A 16,339-nucleotide genomic window follows, 5' to 3' on the forward strand; every position below is an offset into this window, starting at 1 on the left:
TCTCCTCCCCATGTGCTCCGCTTTGCCTCTCAGGGGGAAGCAGCAGCCGCCGCCTCCCTCCCTCCCCCTCCCTCCCTCCCTCCCTCCCTCTCCGCCTGCCTTGTCGGCCTCCTCCTTTCCCCGGGACGGAGAGCAGCGGCAGCCCTCGGCCCTGGCCCACCCGCCGCCCAAGAGCCCGCTGGGCCCCTCCGAGGCTTCCCTGCTCCACGCCCCCGACGCCGCCCCGGGCCCCGCGCTGGAGAAGGAAGGACGCTCTTCGGGCCCCGATCCCGGCTTGGGTCCCTTGGCCACTCTCTCCCCGCTTCAGGATGCTGCCCCCCTCCCGGACCCAGATGGGGCTCTTCTTCATCTTGCTCTGCCCCGCCAACATCATCGGGCTCTGGTGGTGAGTAAGGGCCCGCAGGCAGGGACCGAAGGGGAAGCCCTCCAGCAGAGCCTCGATGCTCCGGAGGAGGCTTGCCTTTGCCTTCCCTCGAGGCTGAGAGAGTGGGACTTGACCAAGGCCACCCGGTGGGTTTCCGTGGCCACGATTCGAACCCTGGTCTCCAAAGTCGTGGTCCAGCGCTCCAACAGCTAGGCCACGCTGGCTCTCCTTTACCTGACGCACCACACACACACACACACACACACACACACACACACACACACACACCTGCTTTGAAACCTGGCCCGAAGGGTTCCTCACTAAACTTCGCAAGGAACACAACTTTGCAAGAAGAGAGAGAGAGGGAGGGAGGGAGGGAGAGAGCGCGCGCAAAGGAGGACCAGGCGCAGCAAAATGGAGGGCATCCCATTTCCAAACAAATGCAAGACACCCCCAAATCAAAGCTCAAAACACTCCAGGGAATCCGTCCCTCTTCGCCACGCTCAAAATGGAGGACCTTCTGGAATCCCTCTTAGGCAGAGGGAAAAAGAGGACGTGCCTTGTTCCTTGGGTTGCACAAAGGCTGCTCCGCACTGCAGCAATAATCCGGTTTAACGCCACTTTAACTGTCCAGCTTCAATGCTAGGGAGTTCTGGGAAGGATAGCTTTGTGAGACTTTTAGCCCTCTCTGTCGGAGACCTTTGGGGCCACGACGGACGACAGATGCCAGAATTCCACAGCATGGAGCCAGGGCAGGTAAAGTGGTATCAAACTGGATTGTTTCTGCCGTGCGGATGCAGCCACAGCTCCCTGAAATCAGGACTTCCCGTCCCGCCTCGTCGAGCAGCCCGCTCTGGGTCCACAACAAACTCCAACAAAGAACCAGAAAGAGTTAAAGCGGAGCCAAACCAGGTTATTTCTCCAGTGTGGATGCATCCCAAGACACGAGGGCCATAGTGCTAGCGGAGGGAAATCTGGGAAAGCCCCCAGCCCGCCCCCCTCCGGTCCCTCTCCCGCCCCGTCCCAAGCCCCCGGGGATGGCCAGGGAAAGCCAGGCGAGGGGGACGAGGAACGCGGGTCTGTCCCCGGGCGACATTCCTCTGCGAAGGCCAAGGAAGGAGGGCGCTGGGGGGGGGGGGCTCTGTGTAGGGAGGCAGGAGGGGGTACTTTAATTCAGCTTTAATGGGGGAAAGAGAAGATCGGGGCAAGGCGAAGGTGTTCTCCCCCTCTCCTGCGCCCCTTTGCCTTGTGCGGAGTTCATTACACCAACGAGACCCAGCCTCGGAAAAAAAGCCCAGGTATCTGTCGAAACATGACCTATTTAAATCTATTAAGAATTTCACCCAACCTGTCCTGATCCCTTTTTAAGTGCTTTTTCCCCTTTCCCTTCCCTTCCTTTCCCCAGGCTCCCTTCCTTCCCTGCCATCCGGGCCATAATAATTCATTAGCTAGAAGGTGATTCATCTCAGCCCTTGTGTCTCCCCGATCAAGCCCGGGCCGACCCTTGCCATGCCTCTTTCGCCCACCCACCTCCGGATGGTCCCCAAAAGCAGCCCTTGCAGCAAGGCCCCACCCCGCCCCATATGCCTGAAATATAGGGGGACTCCCCTCCACTCGCCCCTCCGCAAGGCATGGTCCATGGCTGTGCCCAAGGAGGAGGCAACTCCCCCAGGACAGCGGGGCCTTTGGTCGAAGGCAAGGCATAGAATCATAGAGCTGGAAGAAACCTCAAGGGCATGCCAATCCAACTTCTTTCTGACATGCAGGAACTCACAACCAAAGCATCCCCAACACATGGCCACCCAGCCTCTGCTTAAAGACCTCCAAAGAAGGAGGCTCCAGCACGTATGCAGCTGTCCAATAGCTACTGTCAGGAAGTTCCTCCTAATGTTTAGGTGGGATCTCTTTTCCTGTAGTTTGAATCCATTGGCCTCGGGTCCCATTCTCTGGAGCAGCAGAAAATAAACTTGCTCTATCCTCAATATGACATCCCTTCAAATACTTAAACAGGGCTATCATATCACCTCTTCTCCAAGCTACCCAGCTCCCTAAGTCTCTGCTCATAAGGCCTGGTTTCCAGACCCTTCACCATTTTAGTCGCCCTCCTTTGGACACACTCCAGCTTCTTTGAATTGTGGTGCCCAGAACTGGTCACAGATTCCTGGTGCAGCCTGACCAAAGCAAAATAGACCAGCCCCTCCCCTCACCCTCTCCAGTTCTTCCAGAGAAAGCCAGGGAGAGTCACTGTCTAGCCTTTTGTGAGTTAGGTGATGAGGACAGTGGGTCTCTTTAAGAAGGTATAACCAGGGTGACCAGATGTCATAACTGCAAAGAAGGGCAAGGCACCACAAAATGGAGGACATTCCAGAGAAATGTAGGCCATTACCCAATAAAAGCCAAAAGAACTCATTTAAATATAAATCCATTTCATATGGTTTCTTTACAGCTATAGTAAAAGAGAAAGGTAGTCCCTTGACATGAAGAGCCAGCATTGTCTGAAGAGTGTTCTGGTGGTCATGTGGCCAGCATGACTGCACCTTCCACTCTTCCAGTCATCAGAATTGGTGTCTTAACCACTAAGCTACTGCATCCCATAGACAGCTATTGTATATATGCTGTATTTTATTATGTACAACATTTAAATTATTCCTTTCATTTGCCCACTGTGCTGAAATTAAGGGGAAAGAACCCTCTCAACACTTACATTGTGTCTGCAAGCAGCCCATTGCCTAACATGTTTGCAGTCCGTTCCCCCTCTGCGAAACAAAAGCCCGGGACAGACTGCCAAGAAATGGCGGCCTGCCGGCACCCATTTTTTCTCCACATGGACAGCACAGCCTCCAAACAGCACACTGTCACTGCGGTTCTTTCTGCGGCGCCACAGTGACGTCGCAAGTGCGCCATTGGTGCACTTGTGACATAAGCGCCCTACTTGTGCTGCCCCTATGTACTAGGGTTAGGGACCGTGCAGTTGCCACGTGATCCCTAACCCTAGTATCGGTGCTGGTATGCCGCTTACTGGCAGTGTGTACCGCACCAAACACACCCAGAGCTCTGAGGACAAGTCTTGTCTGCTGCTGCTCCTAGGAGGAAAGAACTTAGAAGAATCATTCTAGCCTATCCTACTAGTTGACAATTTCTCAAAGGGGAACAGTAAACATGGTCATGATCAAAATGGAGGACATTCTGGAATCCTTCCTGGAGACAAAGTTGAAATATAGGACATCTCCTGGAAAGGGGGGCTGTCTGGTCTCCTGACTGTAACTTAACAATTTCCTGATCAATCCTACACCACCAACACCACCCCTGCCACTCCCAGTATGACTTTCAGTCCATCCAGAAGACAGAGAGTAGACTTGCCCTGGTGCTTGCCACACACATCAGGCTGATTTTACACATGCATGTTCCTCATGACCCAGTGACTGGCAGTTGAGAATGTGAATGGACTGACCCCATTGGAAAGTGCAGCATTTCAAGTAATGACAGGTCAAGCCATAGGAACCTTCTCTTTGTGTCTGGCCTCTCCACATATGCAAACTTGCTTATTCAGATGTGTCCCTTTGATCATTGGTGGCTTTGTCACTTATACAAAAAATATATTTTTTGTGAATCCATGGAGGTGTAGAGAGGAATTTGTGAAGACCTAACTTTTTCAGTCACACAGTTCTGATTCATTAGGAGGTTTTAGTCTATCTCCAGAGGTCTAAACTAGGATGAATGTTTTCTACCACTGTACATGTGTCAGTAATTTGAATGGTGCTGGGATGTTTGCTTTAACGGTCACAAAAGGTGAGCGATGTTAAGAATGTAATTGTCACTCTTAGTATTATTGTTTCTTTGTTATTTACTTTCCCTTTGTTTTCACTGGGCTCTAGCTCCTAGAAGATGCCATATTCCTGCTCCCTTTGCAAACAGTGTGTATGTGTGTGTGTGTGTGTGTGTGTGTATTGTTGTGTGCCTTCAAGTCATTTCCAACTTATGGTGTCCCTAAGGTGAACCTATCATGGGGCTTTCTTGGCAAGTTTCTTCAAAGGGGGTTTGCCATTGCTACCCTTTGAGGCTGAGAGAGTGTGACTTGCCCAAGGTCAACCAATGAGTTTATATGGCTGAGCCTGGATTCAAACTCTGGTCTCCAGAGTCATCATCCAAAACTCAAACCACTACACCACACCGGCTTTATACTTAGATATATATATGTGTGTGCACTTGGAATTCTTGATAACACTTGATGCAACTGATAAAGTGGGTTGTACTCTATAATAGCTTGTGCCACACAAAATTAATCAGTCTTTAAAGTACTTGAGGATTTTTAAAATTGTTTTTGCTGCAACAGATTAAGACAGCTAATGCTTTGAGACCTAGCTCAATGAAGAATGTCTTCTTTAGTCTCAAAACCTTGGCAGCCAGTATGGGGGTAGAAATATTATATCATCCTACACTCTTGGCACATAGGGCGAAAGCCCCTCTTCATTAATTTGATTCCCAGTCCTGCCCCCTAAATATTTTTCTGCCTGGAGTTGAGCAGCAAATGGCATGCACACAGGCCTCAGTCATGGTGCATAGTACCCAAAGCCAATCAAATTTCTTTGGCACCTGAGGCAGAAAATTACACAAACTCCTCTGCCCACATCCCTAGTAGTATAACTATAATAAAAAATTGAAAATCCATTTATAACAAATCATTTGTTTTTCTTTAATGTATTCAAAATATGCTGACCGAAGGACTTGTATAGTTTTTCCTAATGGTAGGACTGGCCCTACTCCTGCCAATTTATGCCTCCTGTTTTTACCGCCCTAAGAAAAACTTGTAAAATACTGGTGCAAGACTGGTACAAGAAGTTGGTATTGTCAGGCAGCTGCTGAGGCCCACATATCAATGAAGGGCCCATTTCTGACTCTGGAGTCTTCTGTCTTTCCCAGCTGCTACTTCCATGCTTATTCATCTGCCCTCTCCAAACTGTGATCAGTAAAAAGACTGAGGAGAAATCTTAGCAATCCTCACTAGCCTTGCCCTTCTGCTCTGGAGTAGGAGTAGGTACCTCTGATTGGCCTGAGTCAATCTTCTGATCCGGGAGACTCTAGGAACCCCATGGACTGCCAAATTCCCCCCGCCCCCCTTTAAAGATAGAAATGACCAAATAAACTCCTGGTTTTGAAAAAATGTTGGATTATTTTACAGGTTAAACACTGCAGGGACATCCTGCAGCCTATGAATCTAAATTCCTGGGGGGCAAGAGGGAACCTGGCCATGTGCTCCCCCAGACTTGACATTCTTTAGTTTCCTCCTCTCATTCCTCTTAACAACAGACTAAAGTGGCTAATACTTTGCCATCTGAATAGAAAACCATCCCCAAAACACAGTTTCACTCCACCTTCTTGTGCAGGAACTGTCTTCATGTTGCTAGTCAGCCCCTCTTCAGAACTTTTTTCTGGCCAAAACAGAGTCCAAATGGTACCTGTCCCAAACTGGTGATGACCAACATCCCAAAAAGTCTTACTACATCATTCTGTCACCAGTTTTTGCCTTCTTCTGCCCCTCCCCATCCTCATAGTACAGAATATCTATGGATTCTGTATCCACAGACCCAACCATTTGCAGCTTGAAAATATTCATTCATTTTGATTTTGATTTTGCCATTTTATGTAAGGGACACCATTTATCTATGCTGCTGTATTTAATGGGATGAGCATCCACAGATTTTGGTATCCATGGGGAGAAGGCTCCAAATGATACCAAGGGCCCTCTGTATCTCCCGAAAAAGACCACTCTGTCCCACAGAAAGAAACACTATTTTAGAAGGATTCTATCTCCAAGTCAGCACTGGGAATTCTGGGAGCTAAAGCCCCAAAAGTAATTTCTTCAAGCTCTGTTTGCCCCACTAGGCCTACTACCCTGCAGCACCCAGTGGCAGTAGGCAGGCAAGCATATTGGTAAAGGGTTGACCTAGTGCGGGTGAAAAGATCCAAAAGTGCTGTGTGTAGTCAGCATTACGCAGTCTCTGCAGCCGAGCCCGGTGGTCATCTCGTGAGAAGTGGCCCTTCGTTCTGCTTGGGGAGGCTTGGGCTGTTGTTTTCTTGACTTAGGGCAGGTTCTTGACAGCAAAGACTGAGGACCTCCTGCTGTGGGAGATTTCTGAATGAATTTCAAAATTAATACACATCAAGGGGATCACACTGGGATTTCATTTTTTGGCATGGGAGGGTTTGTGTCAGTGAAGAGAATGGGAAGTTATGTGTATATTCCTCTGTGTATGTCAGTACAAGGCACAATGTTAACTCCCTGGAGCTAAGCTTTCTCTCAGTGACTGACAAGTTGGAAGTTTTACTGCAAACAATACAGCAGTGCTCAGAAAAGTTAACATCTTTGAAATACAATGTGCAGAAATGTCCACCCAGCTCAACCCTTGGTCAACTTATGTGTGGGTTTTGGGGATTTGCAGTCCATTGAAAGTAAACAAAACAACAACAACAAGCAAAGTCCAAAACCCTTCTGAGCTTGGCTTATAACTTCTCTTCTCTTGCTTTAATATCAAAATATTAATATCTGCTCTTTTAACACATGCACTGACACATGAAAAGACTAGCTGTGAAGTTGCAGCTGTTTCTAGGGTGTATTTGGAAGTTGTTTGTAGAATATTTGGTCACTGAAGGGTGAAGTGGACACTTAGGTACAACAAGGATATGGTAGAGATACACAAAGCTCTAATTTAAGTAGGATATTTAGAATTAAAGCCATTGGGATCTTGGATGGCAAAAGATGACCAGAGCGTCATCTGGAGGAGAGACTGTGATTACCTTGTGTGCATTGGCAGAGCTGGAGCTGGAAGCTTAAGGGATAATGCAGAAAAGGGCAGAGGTTCAGCATGAGTTGGCTTCTTCTTGGCTTTTCTTTAAAATTAATTTTTTAAAATAACCCAGCTGCAAAGCAGTGAGGAAAACAAACCCCCGTCTACACACACAAACACACACACTGTACAAACAGCCTATCCAGGCTCTGCCTGTTGAGCTCAGTGGTAGAATGGAAAGGCTCATTTCATCCAAAAGAACAGCTCTTGGTCATATTCCCTTTTTTTACTGCAGCTTCCAGAAGTCCCATCCAGCATAGTCATAACTGGGGGATTCTGGGAGTTGTACCTGACCCCCAAACTCCCCCTCCCCAAGAGGAACATCTCCTGAGCTCTGGATTGCACTTAGAACTTTGGTATTTTCCTTGTCAGTGTTGGTTGTATGCACTCATGTTTCAGAATTTCAGGAAACCCAAAAAAGTTCAAGTGAACTAATGACTAAGTAGCCATTGGTGATGGTGGTGATGAAGGACTCAGAAGAGAGTGAAGCTGAATTTCCAGTGGTCAAGAGATAATGATTGGATGTACAGCATACTAGCTTTTTGGCTAGCCGATGGTGTGCTAGCTGTGAGCACTGAAAGAAATCACAATGCTAGAGAGTCAAATGCACAAGTGTTTGCTTTCTTTGCATATTTTATCTGAATTTCAATGCTGAAAGGGTAGTTTGGAATTTATTTTCTTTACAGAGATTGGTAACACCCCTATCTCTATGGTATTGGTTGCCATTTATAAACATAATATTATTTATTCATAAATATGAACAATATTCATAAATATACGCTTTACAAGTGTGCAATTTGTTGATCCACTGCAGGCCTTCCATATTGGTACCATGAACATACTGTGGGTTCAAACAACAGGTAAAGTTCACCGGAGGTGGTGAAAAGGATTAGACTACTGAATGAGCAAGATACACAGTGATACAGTTTCACTAGACTCATATTTTGCATGTAGATCTTGTTTAATCATGGATTCAGGTGTTTTTTTTAAAAGCTGCTAATTGATTATAGTATAGAATCTTAAGTTCAGTCCATATTTATGTTAATATATTAAAATGAATATATAGAGATAATTCTTGTCATTAATTTCAGATCCTGTTATGGGAGAAAAAAGTGGGACATAAATCAAATGAAACCAGTTCATCAAAGCAATAAATAATAAACTCCACAAACAGGACATGAGTATAGTAGCACGAGCTGTAAATGGCATGTGTTTTAGTGCTAAGCAACTATGAAGGCTAGCCCTACCCTTAGGCAGAGGGAGGGAATTCTCCTGTCACCAGTGTTAAAGTACAAATCAACTGCCACTCTAGTTTACACCTGCAATTGTAATAGTGATGGGATTGATGCTATCTTTCTCCTTTGCCTCACACAATAAAGTACCTTGGGTCATCACTGACAACATTTCTTCCTACTTTGTAGCCTTATAGTGGGTATTTTTGAAAAAATATCTGGGAATAGCAAACATTTTGAAGGAAAACTAATGTTCTCAGCAAACCAAAGGACCAGGCAGGATGGGGAGGGTGTCATCACCAGCCTTGGATACAGTGATATAATGTTTTCATAAAGCTTTAGGGCTGGGTTGGACAGACTGAGGGGCAGTACAGATGGGTGGCTGGAAGCTGCTCTTTCCTGTGCCGGGTCAGTGCCGCAGCAACCACACACTGCGGCACCGACCCACTCCCTAATAGAAGCTGGTCTGAGCAGCTTCCTGGAAGGGGTGTCCCAGGCGCGCTTGCACGCCATGATGATCCCCCTTCTGGCCAGCACCGTTTAGACATTGCGTGCCATGGATTCATCATGGTGCTTGTCGTGTGGACAGGCATGCACCATGATGGTGGCGTGGTGGTGCGGTAAGGGTTTCCAGTGTGTGAACGTTGAACCCTAGTCGGCATCCAGGCTGGCATAAAGTGCTGGTCTGTTGAGCCCCTGAGAGAATCTGCTTTGAGATTTTGCTCATACCTCAAGATCCGCAAGCTGGAGACTAGAAAGAGGGACATAGCATTAAAGAATTCTGAGTCTAGGGATGGATGGATCAATTGATTGATTGACTGACTGACTCATTGATTCACAAAATTAAATCCCTAAAGAGCTGATATCACAATTCAGATCGAACATAAATTTTATAAATATATAATATAAATATAATATAAAATGCAAAACAATTCTAAAACAAGAAATTCTTAGAAGCACGCCAATCACAACAGTAAAATAGAGCAGATATGGTAAACTGAGGTCCGTCTGTATAAACAGGTGTATTTGCAGTAGGTGCTTAAAACAAAATACAGTACAGTCTTCAGCTCACATTGGGGAAAATATTCCAGAGGGTGGGTGCCACCACTGAGAAGGATTGACCATGCTGTAACACAATAGATTGGATGTGGAACAGCCGATAAGGCTTGTGCCAAGAATCTGAAGTGTCAGTTTGGCCCAGATAGCAGCAGGCAATCTTCTGGGTATCCTAGCTTTTTATGTCAATAACAAAACCTTGTTCATGGCTCAATAACTTATACACAGACACTGCCTTGCGTTCAATATCGCTATGAGACCTAGTGACAGTTGCAAGGATGGTACACAAAGACATTTTAAAAGTCTAATTTGATTTGAGTTTGTTTTAATTTGGTATTTGCTTTGAGTACCAAATATGGACAGAACACATAGCTTTCCCATTCCTAGTTATCCCAACATTCCTTGATTTCAGCAGTGAAATTTAGCCCTCTGATGGAAAGGAGTCATTTTTGATTAAGTTTAAAGAATTCTTGCCAGTCTACTCCAGATCACCTAGAGATCTCTCAGAAGTTCTTGATCTGTCTTCTGTCCAGTCACATTTTAGGGCATCTACTCGAAGAATGTCAAACTGTAACTTAATCTGAGTTGAATAATCTTGTATATGTATGTGCCCCAGGCCAATTTTCTCACACACTGTGTGTCCTTTGTGTTCCAGGAAGTAATACACAAAGTAAGTTGATGAGGGATATATTTAATTTAACCATATCGTTTGGGGGGAAATATATAAGCCTTTTTCACAGCACTGGACAAACTGTCTGCTGGTGCGATGATATGATAGGTGTTGAGAGCTGGTCCTTCTGTGAGTAATCTAATCACGTATAAAAAGTTTGGCCACTGTTACCATGGTCTCTGGGCACAACATTTGATTAATCTCATCCTTGTGGTTTTGACATTATCACCATCTTGCTCCTTGGGGGACCAGAAAGCCCTAATGGCGTCATCTCAGATCTAAAGAGATGTACTTATTCCCACCACAAAAACAACTTGGCAAAGAAGGCCTCCATCCTTGATCTGAGTTAGAGTGGATTTCTATCAACACAGATAAATCCTTGGACAGTCAACACTAGGGCTTGTGGGAAACACAGACTGAGACTGAATAGCCCACTTCCCCAGGAGATTGTATTTTGGACCTGAAAAGGGCCCTGCAGTCTGTTCTCTTTCTTTCACCACTGCAGAACCATGTTTTGAAAGGAGAAAAGTAGCCAGCAGAGGGCAGCCAAAGAAACAATTAATAATGGGTGGTACTTTAACACTGCTTTGAGTTTCTGCAATCTGTAAACCCTGTGATATTTAAGCCACTCCTTCTTTCTTGATGCCCCACCCACTGAGGTCTACATAGTATCTTGTTCATTTTCTTCAAGTCTTGACCTATGGCAACCCCATGAATGAGAGACCTTCAGTCACCCTATCCTCAACAGCCCTGCTCAGTTCTTGCAGATTAATGGCTGTGGCTTCTCAAACTATATCTATCCATCTGGAATGCAGTCTTCCTTTGTTCCTATTGCTCTCAGCCTTTCCAACCATTATAGTATTTTCTAGTGAGTCCTTTCTTCTCATGATATGCCTCAAATACGACAGCCTCAGTTCAGTCCAGTTTAAGAGCAGAGGCCCCTGCCCAAGTGATTGTCCAAAGAGGTTCTGCTTTCAATCAGAGCAGATTTCTTCAATCTAGTATACTCCAAATATATTGGGCTACACACTCAATAATCCCAAACTAGTATAGCACTGGCTGGGGATGATAGGAGCTACCATCTATTTCAACTAGAATGTGCTGGCCTGGGAAAGCTGGCTTATTTATTTTATTTATATCCCACCCTATATCATGAGATCTTGGGCCAACATACAAGTAAATTCAATATAATCATTTTAAAATAATTTAAAACCATAAAAATAGTTGTAATAGATTGAATTCATTTCAACCAAGTTAACAAATGAAAAACAGGTTGAGAAGGATAAAACCATTTAGAACCAATTTAACACAAACATTTTGGAGTTAGACCCCAAAGGCTTTAGTGAACAGCTATATTTTTACCTGATGACCACATGAATACAGGCTTTGGAGATAATGTTATCACACACACACACACACACACACACACACACACACACCCATCCAAAAAATTGAACTAGGAAAAGTTAGGGTTTTTAAACTATAACTCTCAGTAGCACAGCTGGCTGAAGGATTTTGAAAGTTGTAGTCTAAGCAAGTAACCTTTCCACGTTCTGTTCTGGACTAATGCATTTTTATTTTTAATTTTTTTGGTACAAGTTGCTGCCCTCAAATTGTGGATGCTGAATCGTGGGACTGAGGTTTTATCAGTACAACATTTAAGCTAGTTAATTACTCTGTTGCAAAGCCATGTATGAGTCAAGCACACAAGTGACGTTCAGGAAACTCTTTAACCCAAAGCCCTGGAGCCCTGGCTCATTGCCCTGGGGTCTGGTTTTGTGATTATAATAATCTTTTAGGCACAAATTTCTTTGCCACTTTGCCTATGCCACCTACAAGCAAAGGAAAGGAGTCGTCATCCACCCTCTCCTAAGAGAACCTGAAATGCTTTTGTGGCTCCTGCGTGTATTTATTTGCCATCTTTCCACTGCAAAGGTCTGGGATGAGGGAAACCTGTGGCTAAGACCAAGATGCTGCTGAAAGATCTGGGTTTGGTTCCCAGCTTAGCCAGTAACTCTCTGGGGGATCTTGAGTAACACACTTCCCGTCCGCTTGTGTTTATTCATCCATCTTTCACATTATAAATACTTGGCCTTCCTCCCCCCCTCTCCCCCGTTTACACACAGATCCTGAAAATACTGATTGACTTGGGCAAAAACTCATGGCAAGCAGTATTATTGATTCCAAGGGAAATCTGCATGCATGAGTTTATAACAATGACTACCCATGTATTTTTCAAACACAAGTCTTAAATGAGGCAGCCTACATATCCAGAAACAACCAGAGCTACCTTGAAATCTCATCTCTAGCTACAATACTAATGCTTAGATCAAGCGTGGATGACTGGGGTTTTCCAAATTCTGATGGACTGCAACTACCAGCATATCTCACCACTGAATATGCTGATTAGGATCCTAGGGATATGGACTCTGTCTCACAGCATCTGCAGAGCGACATGTTTCCCTTCCTGGGCCTAAATAGACCCACAGCTTTGCACAGAGTGGATGGTGATCCCCTGCTTGTGGTAATGCCCTTTCAGAGAGTCTGTGTTGATCCCTGGCCCTGGGAAAGTTATTTTGAGTGGTGGGATCCCCATACTGGGTTTACCATATCCTCTACTCATCATCCCTTATATAGATCCATAGGGTATATAATAGGGATGGGCAACTGCACAGAAACAGATGCCAGTTTACAACCCACAGAATCATGGTGAGCTGCATTGGTGTGTTCCTGAGAGACTGGAAATGATGCCACATTAGAGTGGGCCCTCAAGACTAGCTGAGGTTTGGTTCCAGGTCCCCCCATGGATACCAAAATCCACGGATGCTCCAGTCCCATTATATACAGCAGTGTAGCAAAATGGTGCTTCTTATATAAAATGGCAAAATCAAGATTTGCATTTGAAATTTATTTTGTGTGAATATTTTTGAACCATGGTTATTTCAATCCATGGATGCAAAATCTGTGGACACAGAGGGCCAACTGTACATCTCAGTTCTTTTTCAGGCTTTTTTCAGTGGGGGGGGGGATTCTTAGCATTTAGGAAAGGGAGGAAAAGGTAAGCTGCTTTATTTTTTGTGCATTTAAGGGTGTTTGGGTGGTACTTAGGTGTGTGAAAATCAGCTTTAAAAATTGGGATGGACTAGGGGCTTCAGGTGGTCTCTTAGGATGATATCACACGACTGAAACTGGAAGTATAATCCAGTGTCATCTTGAATGCAATCATGTGTATTCACGTTATTGCATGAAAGGTTACCACATGCGATCGCTGGCAGTCTGAACGCACTCCAAATACAATCATGCATCAATCCATAGTTAAGTAAATTTGGTGAACTAGCAAAGTCATAAACCCTATTCCTAGGCAACTTCGCACTCAGTGCGCTGTTGTTTGGTGTGATGTGCATGTCTCCTTTGGTCCTGGTCCCCCCCCCCAATCCAGAAGGGGGGGTTTGCCATGAAGTCACACTGCAATTCCGCTTCAATTTTGCTTCTGCTTGTCCTTCAGCATTGCTGAGAGGGGGCTGCTGCCTGTTAATTAAGAGGCATGGACCCAGAGCTATTGGATAACCATTATATTCACGTTTTAACGTGACAAGAGTGAATATATGTTCATTTTAACGTGAATAGAGCATGTTCTTTCAACCATTCCTCCCCCCCAACTTCTTTTGTAAATTATGCAGTTCCTTGGTTCCTCTCTCTCACTCGCCTAAACATGCTATGCTCCAGTTATCTGGAGTCTCACTGAGCATGCGCAAGGGTGCCAATTCGCAATTAATAACCCACCGATGTGATGGCTTACTTTGCACAGAATCTGGGTCGCGTTCAGGGAGGCCATTACAGCGAATTTAAGGTGTGATAAGTAATCACGTAATTGCATGAATTTTTGAATTGACCTCGCTATCTTCTCTTTCGAAATTGAGAACCTCCCGTCCCATTTGATAAACTCCTTAGGGGACACCAAATAGTAGTAGTAGTAGTAATACTAATCATAATAACTACTAGAAACAGTAGCAGTAATAGTAATAGTAATTGCTCATTTATATACAGCATTATCTCCAATACTGGGACACAGGGCGGCTTACAAAAACTAAAACAAATACAGATAAATGGCGCTGTGGGCTACTTGTGATTTCACTTTCCCCATCCCTGGTGTATAATCAAAAACACAGAAAGATGAGATGGCATTTTCTGACTCTTGTTAGCATGTCATAATTTATTCTTTCAAGTCTGGGCTAGCTACTTTAATATGTAGATTGGCTGCTGAGTATACCACTGAAGAGAGCAATGAATATAAACTAGCCAGCTTGCTACTAGGAATTAAAATGACTATGTAAACAATTCCTCGAAAGTTACTAAACTGCAAGAAGTGAGGCTAATCTAATGCGGACTAAACAGAGTTGGGTTGGAGAGCTGTCTCTTGCCTTTAGTTGCACCCTATAGCTAGGAGCACAGGAAGGGCTTCCTTCTTCTGACAGAAGAGGGAGAGAGAATGACACCATCCTCCACCAACCTAATCAGTTGCCTTCATACTTGTTCTGTATCTGTTTGGTATCTATATCAAGCAGAGTGCAGCATACTGTACAATGTGGGCTTGTGGTAGGAAACGGGGGAAATACTCAGGGTGCTCTAGTAAGGCAATGAAGGAAACTTACATTTACTGTTTCAGGAAATCCATCTTGGGATAGGGAAGGAGATAGAGAAAAAGAGGATTACCTAGATTTCAGTAGAAGAGCCTCTAAAGCTGGTTCTCATGTGTGGATATAAGTCATCCTGAGGTAGGAGCCTTCTGGATGCTCCCTTTCCTAGGCAAACGGAGACCAAAGGCTAACTTTTTGGAAGAAAGGGAAAGGAAGGGGAAAGGCCTGACTACATAGATCAAAGAAAGAAACAGAGAGGTGAAACAAAAGGACAGGCATGCTCCCTCTCACTAATCACTTTATACAAGTGAGACTTTCCTCGCACTAATCACTTTATACAAGCATTGATGTGTCTTTGTTTCCATCATGCCTTACCTTTGTGCAATTCCTTGTTGCCTGTGCCTAATAGCTGATTATTAAAACATAAGGTTAAGGCCTAGCCTATGACCATTGGCTGCCTGAAGTGAACAACAAGGTGGCACACACTCCCACACCATTCCAGGTACAAAATGTGGCTGCACTAGTAGCATTGGTAATGGAACTGTCTCCTCCACAGTACATGAAAGGCAATAGGTCAACTAAGGGGGTGTAGGGCTTGCTGTTTGGCACACAGTTGTCTCCTCTGGGTCATTCTTGCTGCCTTCCAGTTACCTGCCATTTGAGAAAAATTCTCACTCTACCTAAGGGTAAGGCTAACCCTTGGTTGCAAGCAAGACAAGAACCAGGGCATAGTGATGCTGAACATGAACAGGCCTTTCCCCCACTGAGATTGGGGGAGAAAAAGAGAGCGAGGGGGTCAGATTCAATAATATTCAGAAAGTGCATCTCATTTTCTATAAGCATTCTGTGCAAAGATTAGAAAAGGTACTTTTAAAACTGTAACCCCAAGAACTCCCCCAGCCCTACTGTAGTCCCCTGAAAGTAACATTTCCAAGGTTGGACTATACTTTATCATAGCTAGAAGAGATCTACTAAACCATGCAAGGAAAAAATGTCTAATTTCATTGTTTTTTCCTAGTCAACAAATTGTTTTCTGTCAGGGCTTCTGTGCCTTTACTTCCCACTTAGCATTAACCACTTCTGCAAGTAAAACTTTACCTGTCATTTTTCAAAGCAATAGGTGACATTTCAAAACCTATCACTGAATCTTCAAGCAAGCAAAACATGTCTCTGTTGAATTTCTGCCTTCATTGTACTAATTTTGAAAGTTTAGCAAAGAACAGAGCATGAATGGTAACAACAACGTTATTATTCAGTTGTATTTTAGATTTAGAAAATGTTCTGCATCCATAATTATTCTGCTCCAATACTGTAGAAGAATTCTTCAGTTGTATAAGCTGCTTTCCAGTATTTTTTTTCTTATGTTGTTTCTGGAAAGTCCATTTCACACATATAAAACAAACAGTTTAATAATTCACTGAGTAAACATCTCATACTGGCTTATAAAACCTAACAGATCCTTCCCTTTTTTTGATGTAATTCAACAATGGAGAAGCCACAGTCTTTCAAATGGTGGACTCCAACTTCTGTCACCC

General features: G+C 44.5%; 1 protein-coding gene across 1 annotated transcript in view; it reads left to right on the forward strand.

Annotated features, from left to right (window-relative positions):
- The first annotated feature begins 214 nt into the window (after positions 1-214).
- LOC149314052 (protein Wnt-6-like) overlaps positions 215-16,339 on the forward strand; it is a 57,977-nt gene continuing 41,852 nt past the window's right edge. Inside the window, exon 1 of the mRNA XM_089523366.1 lies at positions 215-385. Within this exon, the coding sequence (XP_089379492.1) occupies positions 309-385 (77 nt within the window). The 5' untranslated portion in view covers positions 215-308. The remainder of the gene's footprint in view (positions 386-16,339) is intronic.

This window comes from Sceloporus occidentalis, unplaced genomic scaffold (genome assembly GCF_023333645.1).
Source record: "Sceloporus occidentalis isolate IW3139 unplaced genomic scaffold, rSceOcc1.0.p SCAF_4, whole genome shotgun sequence".
Classification (NCBI taxonomy): domain Eukaryota; kingdom Metazoa; phylum Chordata; class Lepidosauria; order Squamata; family Phrynosomatidae; genus Sceloporus; species Sceloporus occidentalis.